The following is a 27,917-nucleotide window of genomic DNA, read 5'->3' on the forward strand; positions in this document are numbered from 1 at the left end:
GCAATCTACAAGGTCCCTTCCAACTACGTTACTCTGTCTTCTGCTTTTGAATCTCCTTGAGGAGGAAAACAGCATACCGTGAGATTCATCATTTGGCCACTGGAGGGCGAACGCCAGAGGTGATTTATCATAGGAGAATGGGAAGGAAATGACATCACTAAGGAGGTCTTTCCGTCTAGGACGCAGCACTCTGTCTTCTTACCATTTGAGCTTCGCAGGGTTTTTAAATGGGTGCAGAAAAGTCTTGAAGAAATCCAGAGGTGGGCGGAGTAACTGGCAGGTGGGAGGGGTCTTCACATGCGGGGGGGGGGGCGCAGAGGGTGCTCGCCTAGAGAAGGAAGGGACAGATGCCAGGTTCCCATGCAGGTGCAATTTTCTGAGTCCTGGGAGTGGGAGAGCCCGGATCCCATGTTCCCCTGCCGCCCCTCTCCAGAGGGAGAGGGAAACAGGGTTCAGGACTAGCCACGTTACCCCAGGAACAAATCCCCAGAGAGGAGGAAGGGTCCTGGGGGGATCCTTCCCGCCCCATATCCTGGAGAAAGCTCCAAAGTCGGTGATGGGGAGAGCTTGGATGGCAAATCTCATGCAGGAAATAAGAAAATAGCTGCACGGGAGGAACTGCAGAAGGTTGTGCCCGATTCTCCTTCTGTGCTGGATGACACTAAAATGGGGTTGGAATTTCAGTAGTTCAATTTTTCATAGGAGGTTAAGTGAGCCAGCACATCACCATCCCCTGTGTTTTGTGTGAATTCAGCCCCTGCAATTATGTAGCCTGTTTGTGTTTAGGGTATGTTTTGGGAACCTACCTGTGTGTAATTGTGTGATTTAGCTCTTAAAAAGGAAATCCTGAAGAAAGGGAAGTAGAATATCCAAAGCAGGTCATTTTAGGCATTCCATTTTTTTAAAACTTGAACTTTCATTGTTTGTTAACCTGTTAGAGTTTGGAAAGTTGTGTAAACCCTGCTTGTAGATAAATGTAGATCTAGGTTTTCTTAATAAAGCAAGCCCTACTCTATGAGAAAAAGAAATTGAAATTGATCCAAAATGCATTTTTTCAGTGTTCCAAGTCCTTGGTGGAAGTCAATCCCAAGGTTTGTACAAACACACATTCATACACAGGGACTACCTTCTCAGTGACACTGTAATCCTGTACTAGTTCAGAAAAATATTTCTTTCCATTTTCTAATCAATCTCAGATACAGAAATTGGAAGCCATTTGTGCACCCTCTTCTGGAGGCAAAAAAATTGGACAAAGATGGTTGAAAGACTTCCCTGACCTGTTGCTACCAGAATGGTACTATGAATAGAAAGGTGGTTGGAGATCCACAAGATTCCCTGGATCCATTAGGAGTTGTGATACAGAACTGAGAAAGAATGAAAAGCCAATGTTTAGCAAGTGAGGAAATAGGAAAAGGCCCTTCTGATGTTCAGCTTGGGAGCTGTGGAGAGATCTGGGCAAGAACTGGGCAGAAGATCCTGGAGGAGAAAACCATCCTTTCAGAAACTGAGCCCTGGAACTTCAGGAGCTTCCAATACAAAGAGGATGAGGGTCCCCGAGGGCTTTGCAGCCGACTGCACTACTTTTGTAGGCAATGGTTGAGACCAGAAAAGCACACAAAAGCGCAGATGCTGGACCTGGTTGTTCTGGAGCAGCTCCTGGCCCTTCTTCCCCTGCAGATGGAGAGCTGGGTGCGGGAGTGTGGAGCAGAGACCAGCTCCCAGGCGGTGGCCCTGGTGGAAGGCTTCCTCCTGAGCCAGGCGGAGGAGAAGAAGAAGACGACTGACAGGCAGGTGAGAGACCTTCATTTGGGAACTCTGAAGTGGTTAGATCTAATAAACTGTGTTTGAATTCTTAACCCTTGCCTACCAGGGTCTTTGCATTTATCATATGTGGAGATACTCTGATAATTCTTGTAGGACATTGTTCTGTTATTAGTGATAGTCGTTCCTTTCCTGTGTTCCAACTTCACTTGATGGATTTCTGGGGCTTTGGAGTGGTGTTCACAGAAGAATCCACTTCTTGGTGTGTATTGTCCATTCATTCTTCTTCTTGTTTCCTGTCTACTTTTTCAAGTCCTTCATGTTGGAGATCAGAGATCCTGGGTGGAGGCATCCATCAAATTCACCTCCAGAAATGTTTTTCAAGAGGATCTCTCAGGATGATCCAAATCAAGACCCAATCAGAGGTAATACAAGGCTGTCCCATTCCCCAGAGTGATCTCAACTATCTCATCTTCTATACGTCTTCTCTTCTATAGAACACCACTTCCTACATTATTAACTATGCAGTTTAAAATTATCTCTCCCTCACAGGGAAGAATAGAAGGAAGCTGGCCCTCCCTGATGTTGAAGCTGAAACAGAGGTTGAAACTCCAATTCAAGTAAGAAGAGGAAGTTTATTTATTAGATTTGTAGCTTTTTTAAGACCAGTACTTTAAATAATTGCTAATTGTTGCCAATCATTATAATAATTGTACTAATGCTAATTACCCACTTTTCAAATAATACTTTATGATGCCCATTTTAAAAAAAATTCTTTAACTTGGATTTGTGCAAGGATGCTCAAAACTGACTAAATATTCCCACTGGCAATTACTATTTTTTAAAAAATCTTTCTAGCATGCAAAGTAAATTCTGATGCAAAGTAAATTCTGATGCCTTGATTTGTGCCTGAATTTAGAAGCCAAACTATTCAGCTTTGCAAAGGCTAAGAAATGTCCTTCTCGAGAAATTTATTTTGCTTTGTTACCTTTCATTCAGTCAATGTCTAGGACTACAAATAGCTTCTTACAATTTAAGGAGGACTAGAACCAAATTCCTCACTGAGTTCTCCAACACCTCTCATGAAGGTGTTAAGGATAGACAGGACTGCTGCTTCTTGGTATATAATGAGCCACTTACTAAATACTGCAAAATAATCCACACACACAATGATTCCTACATTTCCGTTGCGAAAATAAGAAGGATTGGAGTCATTGATATGTGGGGTTTCTAAGATCCATCTGCCAATTGATTCTCTCCAGAAGTCTTCTAATGGTAGACAGATGAATGAATGGTAGATTAATCGATACAAAAGAAATTGGGGTTATTTTCACTGAAAGGCTTTGATAATCCTGGAGAATCAATAAAATTGATAAAACCTACCCATAACATTTCTTCAATGAAAAGCTTTTACTCTGTCCGTTTTCTCACATAAATCCTGGAATACAAACAAGCACAGCCGTTTACCTTAGTTACTGCACGGCTTTGTTTTGGGAATTTATAAACAATAGGACTGTTTTTTTGCAATTTCTTCTGGGCCTTTTGTGTACTTTTTCCCCTGTCAGGAGGACCTTGTCTCCTTCGAGGAGGTGGCTGTGTATTTCTCCGAGGAGGAATGGTCTCTGCTGGATCCTCACCAAAAAGCGCTGCATTGGGAAATCATACTGGAAAATTACAGCAACGTGGCCTCTCTTGGTAAGAGTTTCCTATTCTCTAGTCAGAGTTCAGGAAGACATTTGTAGTTATAGGCTGTTCATGCATATAGAAATTATTATTTATGCCATGCCATTGTAAGCATGTAAACGTTTAATATATTGGAATCTGGCAAATATCAGAAAGCAATTATTATGACTTCCAATTATTTGATCTTTTTCTTTAACCTTGCTATCATATTTATTTCTCATTCCCCTTCAAGGTGATAATGGGCAGGACCATAAAGAGTCTCAGGAATCATTCCAAGGGTCCAGACATGAAGATGCAATGGAGAAGCCTGTAATTCAAATGAAATTCCAAAGGCAGGAGAGAAATCAGTCAAATAATTGGAATAAGGAAAGCTCATCTTCCATTGATGCTCACATGAAGGAGTTTCTTGACCAACGAGGAAAAATACAGAAAAAATATATTGGGAAAGGTATAAGACTATCCAAAGGCACACTAGATACAGATGGACACTATCCATCCCAAGCCAAAGGACAAGGTTATATATGTAAAGACAATGGAAAAAATTACAATTGGACATCCACACTTTCTCAAGAAAACAGGTCTCTTACATCACACAAAAGTCTTCACATGGGAGAGAAGCCAAATAAATCTCTCGAGCATGGAACGAGCTTCTGTGAAAATGAGACTCTTACTGTTCATAAAAGGAGCCACACAGAGGAAAAGCCATTTAAATGCATAGAGTGTGGAAAGGGTTTCAGTAAACCAAGTGGTCTTACTTCCCATAAAAGGATCCACACAGGGGAGAAGCCATTTAAATGCATGGAATGTGAGAAGACCTTTAGTTGCAACAGTACTCTTACTTCCCACAAAAGGATCCATACCGGGGAGAAGCCATATAAATGCATAGAATGTGGAAAGACCTTTAGACGCAGCAGTAATCTTACTTCCCATAAAACGATCCACACTGGGGAGAAGCCATATAAATGCATAGAGTGTGGAAAGGGCTTCAGAATACATGGGGATCTTATAACCCATAAAAGGATCCACACAGGGGAGAGGCCTTACAAATGCATGGAATGTGGAAAGGCCTTTACTTATAACAGTCAACTTGCTTCCCATAAAGTGATCCATACAGGAGAGAGGCCTTACAAATGCATGGAATGTGGAAAGTGTTTTAATCATAGCAGTCAACTTGCTTCCCATAAATGGATCCATAGAGGGGAGAAGCCATATAAATGCATGGAGTGTGGAAAGGGCTTCAGCCAACACAGTCTTCTTACATCCCATAAAAGGATCCACACAGGGGAGAAGCCATATAAATGCGTGGAGTGTGGTAAGGGGTTCCATATCAGTTCATCCCTTATGAAACATAAGAAGATTCATACGGGAGATAAACCATATAAATGCATGGAGTGTGGAAAAGGCTTCAGCCAACATGGTAATCTTACTTCCCATAAAAGAATCCACACAGGGGAGAAGCCATTTAAATGCATGGAGTGTGGAAAAGGCTTCAGTGGACTCGGTGTTCTTAAAGCTCATAAAAGAATCCACACAGGAGAGAAACCATATAAATGCATGGAGTGTGGAAAAGGCTTCAGCCAACATGGTAACCTTACTTCCCATAAAAGAATCCACACAAGGGAGAAGCCGTTTAAATGTATGGAATGTGGAAAGTGCTTTAGTGATAATGCATCCCTTTTGAGACATAAAAGGATCCACACCAGAGAGAAACTATACAAAGGCATGGAGTGTGGAAAGGGCTTCCTCATAAACAGTAAACTTACTACTCATAAAAGGATCCACACAGGAGAGAAGCCGTATAAATGCATGGATTGTGGAAAGGACTTCAAGAAACTCTGTGGTCTTACTTCGCATAGAAGGATCCACAAGGGAGAAGCCACATAAATGCACAGAGTGTGGAAAGTCTTTTAATCAGAGCCATCACCTTGCTGTCGGGCCGTGGCGGTTACCTGCGCCAACGAAGCCCCGACTCCCTGAACGCGTGTCCTAACGGCCCGACATCCAGCTGGCTGGCGGGCATGCGCAGGAGCCGTTCCGACACCCTCGCCGAAGCCACACATGCGCAGACGGTGCTCCGGATGGTACAGCGTGTGCGCAGACGGCTAAAACGACGAAACCTGCTTAGTTTCCTTATATGGACACTGGGATGAAGCTAACTACACTAATTGAGGCTGATAGGCTGCCGAAGCGTCGGGAAGCCGCCGAAGCGTCGGGAAGCGTCGCGAAGTGGCAGCTGAAGATCAGTGTAATCGAATGGATGGCCATATAGGGGGTATCTGGGCGGTCCGGAAGAGGGTGGTGGTGCATGGGTGGTAGCGTGGGTGTGGGCTAGGCGGGGACTTTGTAAATTGTATAAAGGAACCATGAATGTAATGGTTGTCAGTGCTGACTTTAAATCGTTACTTTACTGGAATAAAGTAGAAGTTCTTCGTTCCTGACGTGGTGACTTTGTGTCTGCTGATTGTGAAGTCAAGACGAGGCAACAGTAAGTCAGCACTCACTAAACTCGTTCATTAGAGTAGGCTTTGGAGCAGACGGGAGACAGCATGGCAGAGGGGGTGCAAGACGCTGTCCCGGCTGAAGATGCTCCTGAACAGGTGGAGGACCAGGGCTCGTCCGTGGATCCAGGTGCAGTGGTAGAGGGCCCTGTAGTACGCCCGAAGGAACGGATTCTTCCGCCAGCAGTGGATGTGGGGCCCGAGACTAAGCAGAGGCCGGCAGCGACTGAGGCGGCTGAATGGTGGTTAAGTCCGGCATTACAATGTTTGGACACTGGTCGGCGGCCTATGCTGGGTGAAAGGGACTCTTATGCCGCTTGGAGGGAAAGGAGAGTGGCTGGTGACGAGGAGGACGAATGGAGTTACTCCACTGCTCCTGGACAGTACACCCTTGATGTGTTAAGGGATAGGTTTGGGGAACCAGGTTTCCTTCCCAAACAAGGGGTGGCCCCCCAGCCTCCTGTTGGTTTGTCTGGATTCCGTTTGGCTAGCCCCCGATTGAGGGTGACAGCAGCACAGCTGGAACAAGGGAGACAGGTGTGAGAATGGGGCCCACACATGACAGTTGTACCACCCCTGTTTCTCTGCCTTTAGGGTCTGTGGACCTTGGCCGACAATCCGCTATCAGTGGGGGACAATAGGGTGGCCAACCGGCTTTAGTGTGGCCCACGGGTATACCATGGACCCCTCCCCCTCTTGGGATTACGTTTGACGGTGATCCGGACAAATTGGCCATGTTCTTAGGCCATGTGTTGAATCATTTAGATCGCTTTGCGGTCCATTACACCTCACAGTGGGCCATAGTGGTAGCAGTGACTGCCAATCTGCAGGGTGAGGCGGCTACCTGGGCAGCGGACTTATTTGGAGATCATGCCAGCGAGTTGGCAGATATAGGGTCTTTTCTTGAGGCCTTGAGGATTCGGTTTGAGGACCCTACCAGGGTTCAAAGAGCGGAGGCGGAAATTGTACGCTTAACACAGGGGGGAAGGCCAGTACGAGAGTTCATTAGGGAATTCCAGCGTGTGGCAGGCCGATTAAGATCATGGCCTGAGAAGTTGCTAGTGCATCACCTCCGACATGGGCTAGATGTGGAGCTACGTCAGGCTTGTCTGGTGAGGGGGGTTCCGGCTCGTTTACACGATTGGTATAAGACAGTTACTGAACTATATGCTGGGTTGCAGGAGATCAGTCCAGGTGCGCTCTCCTCTCTCCCCGCACCCACACAACAATCAGCCAGTAAACCTAAAGCTGTGGGGGTTCCAGTACAAACGGTTCCACCGGGGCCGCCAAGGGGGATATTCCGCTGTTTCCGAGCCAATAAACCGGGTCATAGGGTGGCCCAGTGTCCAATGTCTCCAGGAAAGGGAGTGTCTTCGGGACAGTCTGGGCTCGCGACGAGAAGGCAGGAGGTCACACCATTTCGGGGTACGGATCACATGAGAGCTCTGCGGCAAAATGAAGACAGCACACCCTATGGGCCTTCACCAGGAGTGGCAGTTTCAACCCCGGAGGTGGTACCTGACAAGTACGATCGGGAGGATCCGGAAGAGGATCCCATGGTAAGTAGTCCAGTGGTACCATTCGCCATACCAATCTTCCTGGCCAATTGCAAATCTGGTCAACGCATGGAATGTAAGGCGTTGATAGATTCAGGTTGCACACGATGTCTGGTCAGTAGGAAAATAGCGGATGCGTTGGGACTCCGATTGATAGATTTGTCTCGTCCGATCAATTTCGAACAGGTGGATGGATCCCTATTGGGTGGGGCACCGGTGACTCAAGTGACTGAACTTGTATGGTTAGAGATGAGGGATCATTGGGAATTAGTACGTTTTATTGTAATTCCATCAATGACCGAAGAGGTGATCTTGGGATTGGCCTGGCTTGACAAATGGCAACCAGTCATATGGTGGGCGGGTGGATGTCACCGTATGAGATTAGCTGTAGGTCCCCGGCCTCCAGAGGATGGTAGTGAGAAGCCATATGTGCAACCATCACATGCCAAACTGCCCGGTAAGGAAAAGATCAAAGTGGCAGTGGAAGCTAGTGAAGGGAAACGTTTGTTCCCTGTAGAGTATGAGGATTTACGGGATGTGTTTAGTGAGCAAGAATGTGATGTGTTGCCGCCACATCGCCCTACAGATTGTGCAATAGATATTGTACCGGGGGCAAAACTGCCAAAACCCCGGATGTATCCAATGTCTCCCAAAGAGTTGGAGGAACTAAGGAGGTACATTGATAAGAACTTGGCACGTGGCTTTATACAGCCAGCCCGGTCGTGGATTGCGGCTCCTGTGATATTTCAGGGAAAGAAAGATGGTGGATTAAGGCTTTGCGTGGACTTTAGGGGATTGAATGCAGTATGCACTGAAAATATGTATCCCTTACCCTTGTTGAAAGACATGCTAACCCATTTATCCCAAGGGAGGTTTTTCACTAAACTCGATCTTAGGGAGGCGTACTACCGCATCCGCATAAAACCAGGAGATGAATGGAAAACCGCGTTTAATTGCCCATTAGGGAGCTTCCAATTCACTGTCATGCCGTTTGGATTAAAGGGGGCTCCTGCAGTATTTATGCAAACCATTAATGAGGTGTTGCACGAACATTTATATCGCGGGGTATTGGTGTACCTTGACGATATTCTGATCTATTCTAAGACCATGGATGAGCATATACAGATGGTTAGGGAGGTCTTACACAAACTACTCCAGGCCCAATTATTCGTAAAACTCTCGAAATGTGAGTTCCATAAAACCCGTATTGAGTATTTGGGATATAGAATATCAGCCTCAGGGATAGAGATGGATCCGGCAAAAGTGAAGTCGGTACTTGAGTGGCAGGCACCTAGGACGAGACGCCAACTGCAGAGCTTTTTGGGGTTCGCGAATTTTTACAGGCAGTTCATTCCTGGTTTCGCACAGGTGGCTCTGCCACTTACGGAATTGTTGAAGACGCGGAACACCCCTGGAAAGGCGCGACCTAGTCAGTCATTGGCATAGACCAAGGAAAGTCAGGTTGCGTTCGAACACCTAAAGGCTTTGTTTGGCAAGGAGCCCATTTTACTGCATCCAGACCCTGATAGACAGTACATCGTCCAGGCGGATGCAAGTGATGTGGCGGTGGGAGCTGTGTTATTGCAGCGAAACAACAACGGCGAGTTACAGCCTTGCGCATATACCTCACACAAGTTGACAGAGACGGAGAGGAGGTGGGCAATATGGGAGAAGGAGGCCTTTGCCATTAAATGGGCCTTGGCAACGTGGCGACATCTTTTGGAAGGGGCTAAGCAAGAAATAGGGATATGGACGGACCATAAGAATCTGGCAGTATTGCAATCGCCCCGACGTTTAGCACCGAAACACGTGAGATGGGCGCAATACTTTAAACGGTTTACTTTCCAGCTTAAATATGTCCCTGGGGGTCGTAATTTCTTGGCGGACGTGTTATCTAGATTGCCCCAATATGAGAGCCAAAGGGAGGAATTGGTACAAGCTATATTACCGCCATATACGCAGGGAGTAGGTAGGGTAAGTTCCCGTTCCGATACCAGAAATATCGAATCGGAATTAAAGGCGGCGATACCACAGGACCCTTGGTTCCGGGAACATCGTACTCTGTTCACCCAAAGAAACGGGTTGGCGTGGTTCGGAGTGAAATTATATGTACTGCTTGTGTTACGGGCTAGAATCCTTCAGAGGTGTCATGATGCAAAACTGGCGGGACATTTCGGATTCGTAAAAACATTACACTTGACTAGACGCCAGTTCTGGTGGCCTACATTACGAAAGGACGTAGAACACTATGTAAAAGCATGTTCTGTATGTGCTACATGCAAATCCTGTCCAGGAAAGCCAGTGGGGTATTTACAGCCAGTAGCTGACCCGGAACATCCATGGCAGGATATTGCCATGGATTTCATTGTGGAACTTCCAAGGAGTAAGGGACATACAGTAATATGGACGGTAATCGATTTATTCTCAAAACAAGCCCATTTTGTTCCGTGTAGGCAGTTGCCGACTGCTCAGAAATTGGCCCACATGTTCCTGACACATATATACCGTATTCATGGGGCCCCCCGGCGAATAATATCTGACTGGGGTGTTCAATTTACGGCACGATTGTGGAAAGGATTCACTGCATTACTAGGGTCGTCGCAGGGACTTAGCACTGCGTACCATCCCGCTACCAATGGAGCTGCTGAACGGGCTAATGCAGCGGTCGAACGATATTTGAGAAGTTATGTATCATACCAGCAAAATAATTGGGAGACCTGCTGGTGTTCGCAGAAGTTGCGTATAATAACGCAGTACACACCAGTACAGGGTATGCACCATTTAAAGTGGTCTCTGGGAAAGATTTTGTTCCCATACCTGAGTGTCGGAACTTGGAGGCGCAGCCATATCTCCCACAGGAATGGACACAAAGGGTTTCTGGGGCCTGGGCGGCTGTAAAAACAGCGCTGGTAGAATATGGGCGAAAGATGAAGGAACAGGCGGACAAAAAACGGCAACCCTGTAAGCCGTTCGTTGTAGGACAACTAGTTTATTTGTCCACCAAATACCTGAGACTGAAAATCCCGTGTAGAAAATTGGGACCTAAATACATTGGCCGGTTTAAAATTGTTAAAATCATTAATCCAGTTACTGTGCAATTACAGTTGCCCCGGTTGTTGGGGAAAGTACATCCGGTGTTTCATTGCAGTTTAATCAAAACAGTCTATATATGCCGGAAAGGAGCTGAACCAGGTCCTGTCTTTAATGACGACTATGAAGTACAAGAAATACTCGACTCCTGTATTAAGCAACGTAAATTGTATTATTTGATTAGGTGGAAAGGTTACCCTTTACCTGAGGCTATGTGGGTAAGGGCAGATGATGTAAGGGCTCCTCGTCTGGTTAAACAATTCCATGTGCAAAACCCTGGGAAGCCAAAACCCATTAGCACAGTGGGGGTCGGAAAAGTGGATGTGGGGGAACCAAAGTAACATATCTTCTGGCTGGCAGGCATGCACAGGAGCCGTTCCAACACCCAGCTGGCCTCGCCGAAGCCGCACATGCACAGACGGTGCTCCGGATGGTACAGCGCGTGCGCAGACAGCTAAAACGATGAAACCTGCTTAGTTTCCTTATATGGACACTGGGATGAAGCTAACTACACTAATTGAGGCTGATAGGCTGCCGAAGCGTCGGGAAGCCGCCGAAGCGTCGGGAAGTGTCGGGAGGTGGCAGCTGAAGATCAGTGTAATCAGATGGATGGCCATATAGGGGGTATCTGGGCGGTCCGGAAGAGGGTGGTGGTGCATGGGTGGTAGCATGGGTGTGGGCTAGGCGGGGACTTGGAAGTGGCCAGCAAATGGCCCTCGCCTACTTCACCTATCCGGCTTGATAGGCTCTGGGGGAGGGGTTTTGGCAGGCAGCGGGGCGCGCTCCTCACAGCGCCAAGAGGCTGAGCCGGGTGGCGCAAATCCAAAAAGAAGCATGAGGCCGCCCAGTCTGCCCAGTTTCAGCAGGTAGCAAGGTGCAAAGCTGATGAGCTTTGCACCCCCCGGCTCAACCTCTCAGTGCTGTGAGGAGAGTGCCCCCCTGCCTGCTGAAACCAGGCTGGGAGCTGGGCGGCATCGTGCTTCTTTTTGGATTCGCGCCGCTCAGTTCAGCCTCTTAACTCTGTGAGGAAAGCGCCCTGCTGTCTGCTGCAACCGGGCAGGCTGGGGGCTGGATGGCATCGTGCTTCTTTTTGGATTCGCGCCGCTCGGTTCAGCCTCTTGGCGCTGTGAGGAAAGCGCCCTGCTGTCTGCCGAAACCGCTGGGGGCTGACCAGCATTGCACAGGTAATGTTGACTCTCATGCTGCTCATGCATCCCCTCTCCCAGAGCCCACCAAGCCAGATATGTAAAGTAGGTGAGGGCCATGTGCTGGCTACTTCCAGGTGATGGTGCATTTCTTCATTCCTCACGAAGGGTGACACCTCCCCAGCTGCGTTTCTTGCCTGTTTTTCTCCCTCACTCATCTCAAATATTTTTCCACCACTTTGTACTTAGGAAGGAAGGAAGGAGAGGGAGGGTCTGAGGGAACGCCTGCCTTAGTCCTGCCCTGCTGCCCTTTCACCATCCCCTTGCCCCCTCCTCTTGACCTATGCTGGGGGTCTCCCATCCTATTACTAAGGAAGCTTTGGATACAAAGCTGGGTCTCCTCCCATGGAGAGGGAATGGGCCTCCCTCTGACTTTGTCCTTGGACCCATCATGAGCAACCTGGCTAAGGAGAACAAGCACAGCAGCAGCAGCCTTGAGGAGGAGGTAAGTGCAGCCCAGGTCCCCACAGGCACCCTTGACGTGAACGATGTAGAGCTGGCCATACCCACCCAGTAGGCCACACCCACTCCATCCACGCCCACTCAGTAGGCTGCACCCACCCTGGCCACACCCACCCAGCCCCCCAAGGGTAATTGCAATGCTGATGCAGCCCTCAGTGAAATTGAGTTTGACACCCCTGTTCTAGAAAATTACTTCAATTTCTGTACTAGAAATATTAACGCCATCTGTTTTCCTGGGTGAAGTACGTAATATTCCAAAATGTCTAAAATCATTCTTAAGTTATTTTTTATTTGCCTTTTAGGTAGAAATCCATTTTGATCTGTATGTATAAATTCAATCAAAAATTTCTTTAGTCTTTCTGTTATTATTGAAGCAAAAATTTTATAGTCCACATTTAATAAAGATATTGGTCTATAATTATTTGTGTCAAGTCTGAGTCTTCTTTAGGTAATAAAGTAATATTAGCTTCTGTCCATGGATTTGGTATTTTAGCTTCTACAAGTACTTCATTATATAGTTCTTTCATTATAGGACTTACAATAACTTGTAGAGATTTGTAAACTCTGCAGGTAGTTAATCTGGGCCTGGAGTCTTATCATTTTTTTGTCTTTTGATAGCTTCTGTCAGCTCCATCATTGATATTTTTTCATTTAAAATATTTTGTATATTCTCTGGAATTTTTTGTAAATCTGCTTTTTTAATATAGTGCTTTATGTTTTTTTGTGAAGTTTCCTCTGTATTATAAAGTATCTGGTAAAAGTCTTTGATTATTTTTTTAATTGCATCGTTTTGAAACTGTAAGTCACCTTTTGAGCCTTGTAGTTTATTTATCACTTTTTTCTCTCTTTCTTTTTTCAATTTATATGCTAGCCACCTCCCTAGTTTACTAGCATTTTGGAAAAAATACTGTTTGGCTCTTTTAATTTGTTGCATCACTTTTTCGGCCTCTGCTAAATTTATTTTATGTTTTATTAGTTCCATTTGTTTTTAAATATTTTGTGGGCTCTGCTTGGAGTTCTGATTCTAATTTAAGTTCTTCCTGTAGTTTTAACTGTTGTTGGTTTTTTTGTTATTCTTTTTCACCATGTAAATTATAGCCAACCCTCTAGTGAGCAATTACTTAAATATGAGCCAGGAGTGTTATGCAGCTGCCAAAAAAGGCAATGCAGTCCTAGGATGCATCAATAAAGGGATAGTATCAAGATAATGTGAAATATTAGTACCGCTTTATACTTGACTGGTAAGAATAGAATAGAATAGAATAGAATAGAATAGAATAGAATAGAATAGAATAGAATAGAATTTTATTGTCACTTTGAATGTACACCAATCGGCGTACATAAAAATGAAATTTTGTTCCATACAGCTCTCAAAAGGTCCCCACCTCCAATATAAATTCCTTGTTCGTGGCCAGCTCAAGTTTCAGAATGTCCATTTTAGTCTCTAAGGAGCGAACGATGGCAAACAGGACAGATGGAAATGGAGCTCCATGTGGATTAGCTTATATTCCTGCATGACAACCCTGCCTCCTTTTCTTTTTCTGATCCTGTCTCTTCCACTCTTTCCTTAAAGGGGCCTCCTTTTTGCCCCTGGAGCACACGGCCGCTGCCTCCAACTCCTCCAAAAGCCTTTCTCCCTTCTTCTGGCCCTGCTGACAGCCTCATCCTGTTCCTTTGCTCCATCAGCCCCAGGATCTCTCCTCCCCTGCCTCCATCGGAAACAGCCCTGATTTTCAATAGAATCCATCGCTGTGCCAGCAGTCAGATCTTGCTGCCGGCAAAACAATTTCAAACAGCACAAATGACTTTTAATGGTCTCACCAACAGTTCCGAAACAGCTAAAAACTCGCCATACCAGCAAAAATTGTCGGTGGTATGTTAGCTTAGTCTTACTATGTTGCTCAAACACATTAAAACCTTCCTGATCATGTGGCCTTTATCCCTTATATTCCCCCCAAAACCTTTTCACCTTTGAGAGCCAATGCAGCCGCAGCCGATCCAGGCACTGCCATCTTAACTTTGGTCACCATGATAATAGAAACGATGTTGAGATTCTAGAAAGAGTGCAAGAAAGATGATTAGTGAACAGGAGGCTAAAACATATGAAGGGTTGCAGGAACTGGGCAGGTCTAGTCTAATGAAGAGAAGGACTAAGGATGATGTAACAGGAGGCTTCCAATACAACATGAGGGGCTGTTACAGAGAAGATGAGGTCAACCTATTCTCCAAAGCACCTATGGCAGAATAAGAAGTAATGGTTGAAAAGTTATCGAAGAGTTATCCAGCTTTAAAAAATTCCTGACAGAACAATTAACCAGTGGAACAAGTTGCTTCCTGAAGTTGTGGATGCTTCATCACTGCAGGGTTTCAAGAAGAGATTGGACAGGCATTTGTCTGTTGTGGTATAAAGTTTCCTGCTTGAGCAACACTTGGATTATAAAACCTCCTTGGTCCCTTCCAAGTATGTTACTCTGTATTCTGTATTTTTAATCTCTTGAGTAAGAAGGCTGAATTATATTTCTTGTCTGTTCCTTTGTCCTCTGTTCTGATCCAGAATTAAGATGTTTTGTAATCCCAGACCATACAGATAACTCAATAAGAATGATTGCAAAACAGACATTTATTCAGAAGAAAATACTTGCATTTATGATTGATGCTTCTGGATGTTATACATCTGTTCATCCTTATAGGTAAGAAATTAATACGTCCTCCACACCAACTTCTAACGTGGAATGAGGCCATCTGAGTCCTCCGGTGGTCCCATGCTTTTCTCAGACAAAGGCATTCCAAACTGGCACATGGCCAGGATATCATGTGATGAACTTTAATGGCTCCTCCTACAGACCTGTTAACATGGGATAGCTGACTAGCTAAACTATATTACCCATAAGCCACCTCTTAAGGAGACAGCGCTTAACCCAATAAATGCCAGACATTCTAACATACAGATCTACATGCTCTAGTCAGGGTTACATGATCCAGAACACTCCCCGCTTGGAAATATAAATTTCCACTACTAACTAACTGAAATAAGCAAAAAACGTAGCATTAAGCATGCAATTCTCATTGTTAACTAACTAGTGACTAAAATAGGTAAAACATAGTATCAAAACATGCATAACTATAAGGTAAATAGTTTCCTTGTCTTTTCCTTGTCTTGGTATATATATATATGTGTGTCAGAGTCTTTGTGTGTGAATAAATATGACTGTTACTAACCTCAAGAGAAAAGAAGATACCAAAAGAAACATCCTCACTCTGTTTGTCTGGCCAACAAACAAAGTGAAGAAAGATATGTTTGTTTGTTTATTTTTTTTCTCCCTCTTAAGAACAGCCCAAAGTTACCTGCTCAGGCAGGAAATCCTATACCATTTTCTTGTCTATTAGTTTTGCTCTCTCCCTTTTGTAAATGTTATTCAGAAGTGTGTTAATGCCTTTTCAAACTCTATCTGTAGACACAACCCCCTTCCCCCTGCTTTTTTTCTGGTTGTGCTGCTTTGAGAGGGAGAGAGTGAGAAAGGAGAAGGGGGGGTTGATCTTTTTAAACTTTTTCTCTGCTTAGTATTCAGGTTTGAGAAAGGTGGGGTGGCTGTGAAAATTTAATGTCCACTTTTGCAATTTTTTCTATTCAAAAGAGGGGTCAGTAATTGTTGGACAATTTTTGGGGGGGAAATTTTTGAGTTTAAATTGTTTAAATGGTTTAGTTAGAGTTAGACCTATCAACCAAAAGAAATGACTCTAAATTGTTTTGCTTAGATTTATAAATGTTTTCCCTATTTAATGGAAATTTGTTTCCATATGAATGGAATTTGATTAAATTGGAATCTGACTAACTTTATATTAAAAGCAATACTGGAGTTTGAAAAAAAACAACTATTTCAGTAACTCAGAATATCTTATTAAACTCGTTTATTTTTTTGTGAAGTTAAAACAAAGAAGTTGAGAAAAATTTTGGGATCATAAATAGCTATGCTGTTTTGATTAAAGATTTGTATGCAAAACTATTAGAAAAAGAGCTTGTGTTAACAAATGCAAACAGAGTTTGGTGAGCTCTCCTTTGTTGGCTCTTCGCTACGTAATTTATTTATAAACAAGGACAAAGGTTGGAGGAGGTTTTGACCCAGAAGTAGAGGGGAAAGAGGCAGCCAGTGGCATTTTTGTCTAAAATTGACATCTTGGTGGTTAGCATTTCTTATCAAGTGGGGACAATTTTAATCAGGAAGCCTAAAGGAGGTATACACTTGTTTATAGCAAAGTAGTTGGGAAAAGAAAAGAACAAGAAAAAGAGACATAATGAAGATACGATAGTAGATGGGGAAGGAGGGATTACCAAGAATTGAATTAAAAGATAAAATAATTAGAAAATATGTACTCAAACTGTCCAGATGTTTTTCTCTCCTGCGACAGAAAGGGGTTCTTGCCTAAACTCCACCCTTGGACTTTGCAGTACACCAATACAAAGCAGGACAGTGGGTGTTGATAAAAGCCTGGAGAGACGAAAAACTAACTCCAACCTGGGAAGAACCTTACATTGTCTTGTTAACCAATGAGACAGCTATCTGGATAGCTGAAAAAGGTTGGACCCATTATTCCCGAGTAAAAGGGCCCATGCCAGCCCCAGAGGAGTGGAAGGTGGAATCTCACCAAGGAGATCCACTGAAGCTAAAGTTCTGAAGGACTTAATGGACTAATAGTCAATCTTCCTGACAGAAGGAGGGGTAATAGAGGAAAAAGGGCTAAACTTTGTATTTCTTTTCCTATCTAGAACCAAATGAAAACCGAGACCTCCCGCATGCTGATTTTGTGGGTATCTTTGTGGGTGTTGTTGCTGCTCTCACTGTATTAATTGTGTTCAATGCACAGGGTGTGAGATAGAGTGTGATATTAAGTCTTAGAAGATGTATTGGAACGTTAGGAGGTGGTATGTCTGGGGGGTTTTCTTATTATACTCTGAAAACCTGTCCAACCATTGGAGTCATGTAAGCAATGTGTAAAAATGACAAAGGGAGAAGGAGAAAATATATACCAACTCCAAGTATGTTTATGGAGTCTTGAATACTGATGGAAAAAGAAAAGAAAGAAGTTATGCTAGAGTTGCAGAAGGGAAGGAAGGAATGGATAATAGAAGAAAGAAACAGGAAAGTTGTTTAAGTTGGTTTGCACAGACTTGTGAATTGCATGCATTAAGCAGGGAGACTGCCATTAACGTGGTCAGCCCAAATGTGTGAATTGTATGCCTTAACACAAGCCTTAAAATGTTGAAGGAACAAGAATGTTCTAAAGATGGGAGGTGGATGTTGCAAGATGGGAGACGGATGTTGAAAAGAAGAAAAAAAATGGCTAGAACACGGGAGCAGCCACTGAAGGGGGATCATAAGGGATGATTAATATTTTCTAAAACAGGATGGTTGTATTTATACTTTAGTTAAACAAATCTGTGATAAATTCAAGTTTAAAAAAAAAAGCTTTACAACATTTAGTGGGGAGGCCATGTCAATAGAGGCCTCAACTGGAAAGTTGTTTTTGTTTCTTTGAAATGATGTATGGGAGGCTTTTGTTACATGAAGGTTCAAGAATGTCAATGAAGAAGAGAAGAAAGTTACTCAGTATTTGCATAATCTGGTGCAGATTTTGTCTTCTATCTCAGTACAGGCCCAGGCTGCCTTACGACCTGTCTTTGGCCATTGTTCCTGGAGAGTGGATTTAGGTGAAAAGAACTGTCACCTAGAAATACCAGTCCTGAGTGGTCTCAACCATGCCAAGTCCTCCTGATTTAAGGAATCAAGGTGTGAGTCCATGAAAGTCCCATCATATCCTCTCCCTGACAAACTCAGCAGCTGGACGGCCTGAAAATGAAATTTCAACCTGCCTCACTTGTTGAACTGTTTCCATCTAAGTAGGAGAAAAACTTCAATGGATTGGACTACTCTGGAAATCATGTTCCTAGAACCTGGACTATGTGTTGCAAAATTTTTCTTCTGCTACTGTTGTTTCCTTCGTACCTTCTTTGGTAGAAGGAAGGACCATTGGGGAAAGAAGACTCAGAATATTAAAAGTATAAAAGAATAAATTCAGGTGGAAGAGAAAAAGGGGGGGATTGAAGGAAAAAAAAGTTATTCTTTTAATAATTGTAGAAATGTAATGCCATTATATGAAACTGTCTCTTTAGTACAAATGTAACACTGTAATGCAAATGTAACAATGTAACACCAATATATGAAACAGGAACGTTTACTGTTTCCTGCCCATGTAAAAGTGACTACAAATGGTAATCAGCAAAGATAATTAATTATGACCAAATGTTTACTATTTCCTGCCTAAAAATCCTCCAGACACAGGAACTTACACTTGAGCAGAAATCACTATCAAAGAGGGGGATTTTGACCCAAGGTAAAAATTACAAATAAACAAGATAACAGCAGATGGGTGGAAGAGGTCAGGATGACTTTAAGTACAACTTCAAAGTACATTATAAAGATGAAAGAGCTTCTTAGATGTGACATGCATTGTAGGGGTATAAAATGCAGATCTTGAAACCAGGCCAGTGCGCTCCTGGAAACCAATCCATAGGGAAGGATCCAGGAGGCCCGTTTGCAAACGCTTCTCTTCTCTTCTCTTCTCTTCTCTTCTCTTCTCTTCTCTTTTCTTTTTATTCTTTTTATGTTATTCTCCAATAAACATTTGTTTTGTTAAGCAGACTTGTCTTCGTATTGTGAATATCAAAATTTGGGGTTTTTACATCTCACACAGAAGAGAAGCCCTGTATATTCATGGAGTGTGGAAAGGGCTTCAGTTTACTCAGTAATCTTAAATCCCATAAAAGAATCCACACAGGGGAGAAGCCGTTTAAATGCATGGAATGTGGAAAGGGTTTCTGTGATCATGTATCCCTTAAGAGACATAAAAGGATCCACACCAGGGAGAAACCATACTAATGCAAGGAGTGTGGAAAAAGCTTCAGTCAAAACAGTGGTCTTACTCTCCATAAAAGAATCCACACACAGGATAAATCATATAAATGCATGGAGTGTAGAAAGGGATTCAACAAACTCAGTGGTCTTACTTTCCATAGAAGGATCCATACAGGGGAGAAGCCGTATAAATGCACAGAGTGTGGAAAGTCTTTTCGTCAGAGCCATCACCTTACTTGCCATAAAAGGATCCACATAAAGGAGAAGCTAATATAAATGCATGGATATTGGAGTGAGCTTTAGGAGGAGCAATGACCTAATTTCCCAAACACGCTTGGGTGGGAACGTATGAAAATTCTAGAAAGTTGGTTAAATTTATGAATTTTCCTATTTACAGAGACTGAGTTTACAAAGGAAATTTTTTCTTGGTTTGACCCTCTCAACTGGTTGTCAAAGGATATGAATTTACTAATGAAAATAACAATGGGCAAGGTACCATTTTAATTACAAACTGTGGATTTTTGAAGGTATCTATATTTAAGTGCAATTTATTTTCTTTTCAAAGGTGAGATTCCTACTCCAATTGTTTTTTCTTCCCACTTGATCACACTCAAGAGTTTAAACTTTCCTTCTTTTCCTAAGCTTTCAATTTTTTCCTATTCTTTTCCCATATATTAATACACATTCAATTGATTAGAATACTTTTCTGTCCTCAGAAAAGTTGGAAATGGTGTAGCAGAGAGATTTTAGGCATATATATGTGTGTTTGTGTGTGTGTGTGTGTGTATGTATGCATGCATGTATGTGTGTATGTGTGTTAAAGAGAATCCCAATTCAATCAATGTTTAGAGTGAGGTGGAATGTGATATTGAAGTGTCTCATTGAGTAATTGTGATATTGCATTAATAGGACAAGTAACAGGTTTTCTACTTTGAATTTTTCATGCTTCCCCCTCTCTCTCTTTTTGTCCCAAGTGAGGGATATTCAGGAAAATAACAAAGTGATGCCACTTTGGACAGGCATTTGTTTGGGATAGTATAGGCTTTCCTGCTTGAGCAAGAGATTGGACTACACAACCTGAAGGGCCCTTTCAACTGTGTTACTCTTGTGTTCTGCTTTTGAATCTCTTGAGGAAGAAAACAGTATACCATGAGATTCATCATTTGGCCACTGGAGGGCGAATGCCAGAGGTGATTTATCATAGGAGAATGGGAAGGAAGTGACATCACTCGGGAGTTTTCCGTCTCGGTCGGAGTACTCTTGTCCCTTTCTCACTCTGAGCTTCGCAGGAGGTTTAAATGGGTGCAGAAAAGTCTTGAAAGGAAGAGCTCCAGAGGTGGACGGGGTAAGTGGCAGCTGGGGGGGAGGTGTCTTCGCGTGCAGGGGAGCAGAGGGTGTTCACGCTAAAGAAAGAAGGGACAGATGCCAGGTCCCCTTGTAGGTTCAATCTTCTGAGTCCTGGGAGTGGGAGAGCCCGGATCCCACGTTCCCCTGCCACGCAGGCGGAAGGCAAAGGGAAACGGGGCTCAGGACCCGCCACGTTACCCCAGGAATAAATCCCCAGAGAGGAGGAAGGATCCTGGGGGGATCCTTCCCGCCCCATATCCTAGAGAAAGCTCCAAAGCCGGTGATGGGGAGAGCTTGGATGGCAAATCTCAAGCGGGAAATAAGAAATAAGAAAATAGCGGAACGGGAGGAACTGCAGAAGATTGTGCCTGATTCTTCTTATGTGCTGGAATAATGACACTAAAATGGGGTTGCATCCTCAGCAGTTCAATTTGTCTTTGGAGGTTAAGTGGATCAGCAAATCACTATCCTCCGTGTTTTGGGTGAATTCAGCCCCTGCCTGTTTGTGTTTAGGAAACCTATCTGTGTGTAATTGTGTGATTTGGCTCTTGAAAAGGAAATCCTGAAGAAAGGGAAGTAGAACATCCAAAGCAGTCATTTTAGGCATTCCATTTTTTTAAAAAAAACAAAAACCTGAGCTTTCATTGTTTGTTGACCTGTTAGAGTTTGGAAAGTTGTGTAAACCCTGCTTGTAGATAAATGCAGATCTAGGGTTTTTTTTAATAAAGCAAGCCCTACTCTATGAGAAAAAGAAATTGAAATTGATCCAAAATGCATTTTTTCAGTGTTCCAAGTCCTTGGTGGAAGTCAATCCCAAGGTTTGTACAAACACACGTTCATCCACAGGGACTACCTTCTCAGTGACACTGTAATCCTGTACTAGTTCAGAAAAATACTTCTTTCCATTTTCTAATCAATCTCAGATACAGAAATTGGAAGCCATTTGTGCACCCTCTTCTGGAGGCAAAAAAATTGGACAAAGATGGTTGAAAGACTTCCCTGACCTGTTGCTACCAGAATGGTACTATGAATAGAAAGGTGGTTGGAGATCCACAAGATTCCCTGGATCCATTAGGAGTTGTGATACAGAACTGAGAAAGAATGAAAAGCCAATGTTTAGCAAGTGAGGAAATAGGAAAAGGCCCTTCTGATGTTCAGCTTGGGAGCTGTGGAGAGATCTGGGCAAGAACTGGGCAGAAGATCCTGGAGGAGAAAACCATCCTTTCAGAAATTGAGCCCTGGAACTTCAGGAGCTTCCAATACAAAGAGGATGAGGGTCCCCGAGGGCTTTGCAGCCGACTGCACTACTTTTGTAGACAATGGTTGAGACCAGAAAAGCACACAAAAGCGCGGATGCTGGACCTGGTTGTTCTGGAGCAGTTCCTGGCCCTTCTTCCCCTGCAGATGGAGAGCTGGGTGCGGGAGTGCGGAGCAGAGACCAGCTCCCAGGCGGTGGCCCTGGTGGAAGGCTTCCTCCTGAGCGAGATGGTGGAGCAGAAGGAGCAGGCTGAGTTGCAGGTGAGAGACCTTCATTTGGGAACTCTGAAGTGGTTAGATCTAATAAACAGTGTGTTTGAATTCTTAACCTTGTATCAACTCTGCAACAAATTGAAAAGAAGCCATTTCCACTTTGCTTTCGATTGCCACATATTGAGAAAGGTAAGGGAGGTGGGAGCATAGTTTGAAGTTAGCCAAAACAATTCTTAGGTCTGGGAACCAAAGTCATGGGGAAGAGAGCCCGTGTTTTGCAATAATTGGTGAATTTGATTTATGGCAACTAATTAGGGTGGGGATAGTAACTTTGCAACTTAGTAATCAGAGGGAGGGGGATTTAGCCTTGGGTTCACCTTTGTTCATACCAGTATGTTTGTAGTCAAATAAAAAATGTTCTTTAAGGAAAATGTCTCTGCCTTAAAGTTCTTTTCATTGGTCTCATCTATCGGAACCATGACACCTTGCCTACCAGGGTCTTTGGCATTTATCATATGTGGATATACTCTGATAATTCTTATAGGACATTGTTCTGTTCTTAGTGATAGTCGTTCCTTTCCTGCTTTCCAACCTCACTTGATGGATTTCTGGGGCTTTGGAGTGGTATTCACAGAAGAATCCACTTCTTGGTGTGTATTGTCCATTCATTCTTCTTCTTGTTTCCTGTCTACTTTTTCAAGTCCTTCATGATGGAGATCAGAGATCCTGGGTGGAGGCATCCATCAAATTCACCTCCAGAAATGTTTTTTAGGAGGATCTCTCAGGATGATCCAAATCAAGAGACGACCAGAGGTAATACAAAGCTCTCCCATTCCCTAGAGTGATCTCAACTATCTCATCTTCTATACGTCTTCTCTTCTATAGAACACCACCTCCTACATTTTTAACTATGCAGTTTAAAATTCTCTCTCCCTCACAGGGAAGAATAGAAGGAAGCTGGCCCTTCCTGATGGCGGAGCTGAAACAGTGGCTGAAACTCCAATTCAAGTAAGAAAAGGAAACTTATTTATTAGAGTTGTATTTTCCTTTTCCTTCAGAAAGTCAAGCTGGTATACATAGTAGGGCCGCCTTCCATTTTCCCCTTTTGTTTGGGTTGGCTTATTTTTGTGTTCCTAAGCAAGATGAAAAGTTCAAGTGAAATTCTTATTAGGAGAATCTTTTTTAAGACCAGTATTTTAAATAAGTGCTAATTGGCGCCAATTATTATAATAATTTTAATTATGCCAATTACTGCTCAGTTTTCAAATAATCCTTCACGATGCCCATTCTTTTTCTAATTCTTTGAGTTGGATTTGTGCAAGGATGCTCAAAAATAACTACCGACACTGGCAATTACTATTCTTTTAAGAGGTTTGTTTACAATCAATGATAAGAAAACTAAGTGGATCAGATTAAATGATAAGCCTATTAAAATCCAATGCGAGTTAATAAAAAATTGACAAAGTAAAACTTGTTCTGAAAGAGCACCTAATCAAGGCACTTTTGGCTTGCAGATTAAATTCTAATACTTTGATTTGTGCCTGAATTTGGACCTCCAAAAAATCCAGCTTTCCAAAAGGTAAAAAATGTCCTTCTTGGGAAATTTCTTCCTCTTATCTTCCATTCAGCTGATTATCTCAGACTACAAGCAGCTTCCTTGCAATTTGAGAAGCAGAAGCAAATTCCTGGCTGAGCATTCCCAGCACTTTCATGAAGGTGTTGAGGATAGACAGGACTGTTGCTTCTTGATATACAATGAGCCATTTACTAAATGCTGCAAAATAATCCATACCCACAGAGTTTCCCACATTTCCATCTGCAAAAATAAGAAGGATTGGAGTCATTGATATGTGGGGTTTCCAAGGCCCACCTGCCAGTTGATTCTCTCCAGAATTGATAAAACCTACCCAAAACATTTATTCAATGAAAAGCTTTTACTCTGTCCGTTTTCTCACATAAATCCTGCAATACAAACAAGCACAGCCGTTTACCTTAGATACTGCAGGGCTTTGTTTTGGGAATTTATAAATAATAGGACTGGGCTTTTTTGCAATTTCTCCTGGGCCTTTTCTGTACTTTCGTCAGGAGGATCTTCTGCCCTTTGAGGAGGTGGCTGTGTATTTCTCCGAGGAGGAATGGTCTCTGCTGGATCCTCACCAAAAAGCGCTGCATTGGGAAGTCATGCTGGAAAATTACAGCAACGTGGCCTCTCTTGGTAAGGGTTTCTTATTCTCCAGTCAATTCAGGAAGACATTTTGTAGTTATGGGCTGTTCATGCATACAGAAATTATTATTTACGCCGTGCCATGTAAGCATGTAAACATTTAATATATTGGAATCTGGCAAATATCAGAAAGCAATTATTATGACTTCTAATTGTTTGATCTTTTTCTTTAACCTTGCTATCATATTTATTTCTCTTTCCCCTTCAAGGTGATAATGGGCAGGACCATAGAGAGTCTCAGGAATCATTCCAAGTGTTCAGACGTGGAGATGCAATTGAGAAGCCTGTAATTCAAATGAAATTCCAAGAGAGAAATCAGTCAAATAATTGGAATAAGGAAAGCTCATCTTCCATTGATGCTCACATGCAGGAGTTTCTTAAACAACGAGGAAAAATACAGAAAAAATATATTGGGAAAGGTATAAGACTATCCAAAGGCACACTAGATACAGATGGACACTATCCATCCCAAGTCAGAGGACAAGGTTATATATGTAAAGACAATGGAAAAAATTACAATTGGACGTCCACACTTTCTCAAGAAAACAGGTCTCTTACATCACACAAAAATCTTCACATGGGGGAGAAGCCAAATAAATCTCTCGAGCATAGAAAGAGCTTCTGTGAAAATGAGACTCTTACTGTTCATAAAAGGAGCCACACACAGGAAAAGCCATTTAAATGCAGTGAGTGTGGAAAGGGCTTCAGTAAACCAAGTGGTCTTACTTCCCATAAAAGGATCCACACAGGGGAGAAGCCATTTAAATGCATGGAGTGCGGAAAGACCTTTCGTTCCAGCAGTCATCTTACTTCCCATAACAGGATGCACACAGGGGAGAAACCATTTAAATGCATGGAGTGTGGAAAGACCTTTAGTTGCAGCAGTAATCTTACCTCCCATAAAAGGATCCATACGGGGGAAAAGCCATATAAATGCATAGAATGTGGAAAGAGCTTCAGAGTACATAGTGATCTTACTTCCCATAAAAGGATCCACACCGGGGAGAAGCCATATAAATGCATAGAGTGTGGAAAGGGCTTCAGAATACATAGTGATCTTACAACCCATAAAAGGATCCACACAGGGGAGAGGCCTTACAAATGCATGGAATGTGGAAAGACCTTTACTCATAACAGTCAACTTGCTTCCCATAAAGCGATCCACACTGGAGAGAGGCCTTACATATGCGTGGAATGTGGAAAGTCTTTTACTCATAGCAGTCAACTTGCTTCCCATAAATGGATCCATAGAGGGGAGAAGCCATATAAATGCATGGAGTGTGGAAAGGGGTTCCATATCAATTCATCCCTTCTGAGACATAAGAGGATTCATACAGGGGATAAACCATATAAATGTATGGAGTGTGGAAAAGGCTTCAGTGAGCTCGGTAATCTTACTTCCCATAAAAGGATCCACACAGGGGAGAGGCCATATAAATGTATGGAGTGTGGAAAGGGCTTCAGTGAACACAGTAATCTTATTTCCCATAAAAGGACTCACACAGGAGAGAAGCCATTTAAATGCATGGACTGTGGAAGGGTTTTCAGTCAACACAGTAGTCTTACTTCCCATAAAAGGATCCACACAGGGGAGAAGCCATATAAATGTGTTGAATGTGGAAGGTGCTTCAGTGAACACAGTAATCTTATTTCCCATAAAAGGACACACACAGGAGAGAAGCCATATAAATGCAAGGAGTGTGGAAAATGCTTCAGCCGACCAGGTATTCTTACTTCCCATAAGAGGATCCATAGAGACGAGCCAATTTCCGAAACAGAGATAGATTTGGATGAGAATCTATGCTAATTTGGTCGGTTAAATCTATGGATTTTCCTTTTTAATCAACTGAACTCAGAAAGGAAGATTATTTTGAGTGACTCTGCCAACTGGCAACCTCAGAGAGGGATGAATATATTAATTAAAATGAAAACAATGCATATTTTCATTTTAATTATGAACAAAGAATTTTTGAAGATATATGTATCTATTTAATTTTTTTTTAGAAATAAACTTCTGCTCCTCATCAGCAACCACTGTCTGCATTTTTAGAGGTGCTGCTTCTGCCATTAATTTTTAACTTTCACATGTATTTTTTTTCCCTTTTTATTTTGCCTTTTAGTTTGGATGAGTGCATTACATGTGAATTGCCTGGTTGAATGCGGTTAAGTCCAATGCACTCCCTTGACAGACTATAATTAAAGACTTTTATTGCCTTCAGGATGAGACTTCATCTGATTTATCACATGGATCAGCAGTGGCAAACTTCAGTCTTTTGTCTTCTTGTGATGTGATTTTAGCCATTTAGGCTTTTTGATTATTTATTGAAAAGGCTACATTAGTTATTAATTATTTATTGAAAAGGTTACATTATTGTAATTATTGAAATTATTTATTGAAAATGCTATATATTTTTTAAAGAACTTTAGTACTTCATTCTTTTTTCCTTATACATACCGTACTTTTTCTTAATTCAGGAAGGGGAAAATTTCCTCTCTCTTTTTTTTCTTTCTTCCTCATTATGGGAACAGCAGTTTTGATCTAAGAAGCAGTATTGTTTGGAAACACTTTGAAATATTTTTGATCTTGAACATTGATTAAAGATTATTTATTTGGTGTGCTGTATATTGGCCATGAGAGCTCACTGAAATTTATTAAGAATCAGAACTCTAATTAGGTATTTTTAGAACTATATATCAAGCAATCAAGCAAAATACTGAGAGAGAGGAGAGAGAGAGAAAAGAGAAAAGAGAATTTGAATGTCCAACTTTTTATGGAGAGGTTTTTTTTTTATTATTGAAAAGTTTTACAAAAGTTTACAACAAAACAACCCCAACCCCCCCCACCCCCTCTCCCTCCCACACTTCCCAGAGCTGAATACAGGGTTACAAATATAACAATCATAATCTAAATAACATTAACTGACTATATAAAAACCAAATCCATAATACACTTTAACTCCCTTTTAACAAAAATAAACAAATTCTAAATAAGCATAATACATAAACAAATTAATATCCTAATTCTTAAACAATACGATATAATAAAAATTCCACTATAATAAACTATTGATAATAATAATAGTAATAGTAATAATAATAATACTCATTATTCAAAAAGTAAATGAAACTTTTTATTCCCATATTTATTTTGAATATAGTCTATCCATCGTCTCCAAACCGAAATATATCTTTCTTGTGAATGGTCCTTCAAATAAGCAGAAATTTTCTCCATTTCTGCTAAATTAGACATCTTAAAGAGTCCATTCTTCCATAGTGGACAAAGAATCTTTCTTCCAATATTGCCCGACCATTAATCTTGCAGCTGTTATAAGATTCAACATCAAATTAATTTCTTTAACATCACAATCTTCAATAACACCTAACAGAAATAATTGTGGCGTAAACTTTATCTTTCTCTTAAAAATCTTTTAAATGTTCCACCAAATCTTAATCCAAAAGGCTTTTATATTTCTACAAGTCCACCAGATATGAAAATAAGTTGCATCTAAACTACCACATCTCCAACATTTGGGCTGTAGATTAGGATACATATAAGACAACTTTTTTGGGTCCAGATGCCACCTATAAAACATTTTATAAAAATTTTCTCTTAAATTTTGAGCTTGAGTAAATTTTACATTTCTAACCCAAATTGTCTCCCATGTATCTAATAAAATTGATTCTTGAATATTTTGAGCCCATTTTACCAT

The 27,917-nt window shown here is 42.3% G+C and overlaps 1 protein-coding gene and 1 pseudogene across 2 annotated transcripts in view; both read left to right on the forward strand.

The window, feature by feature from the left end:
- The first annotated feature begins 175 nt into the window (after positions 1-175).
- On the forward strand, positions 176-26,830 carry LOC120300534 (annotated as a pseudogene).
- LOC120300527 (zinc finger protein 420-like) overlaps positions 20,379-27,917 on the forward strand; it is a 65,991-nt gene continuing 58,452 nt past the window's right edge. Inside the window, exons 1-2 of one of the 2 annotated variants that reach the window (XM_039326686.1) lie at positions 20,379-20,511; positions 21,437-22,031. In XM_039326686.1, coding sequence (XP_039182620.1) covers positions 21,615-22,031 — 417 coding nt within the window. In that variant the 5' untranslated portion in view covers positions 20,379-20,511; positions 21,437-21,614. The remainder of the gene's footprint in view (positions 20,512-21,436; positions 22,032-27,917) is intronic. The other variant, XM_039326695.1, reaches the window with a different exon arrangement.

This window comes from Crotalus tigris, unplaced genomic scaffold (assembly GCF_016545835.1).
Source record: "Crotalus tigris isolate CLP2741 ecotype Arizona unplaced genomic scaffold, ASM1654583v1 scf7180000024342.5246164, whole genome shotgun sequence".
Taxonomy (NCBI): Eukaryota; Metazoa; Chordata; class Lepidosauria; order Squamata; family Viperidae; genus Crotalus; species Crotalus tigris.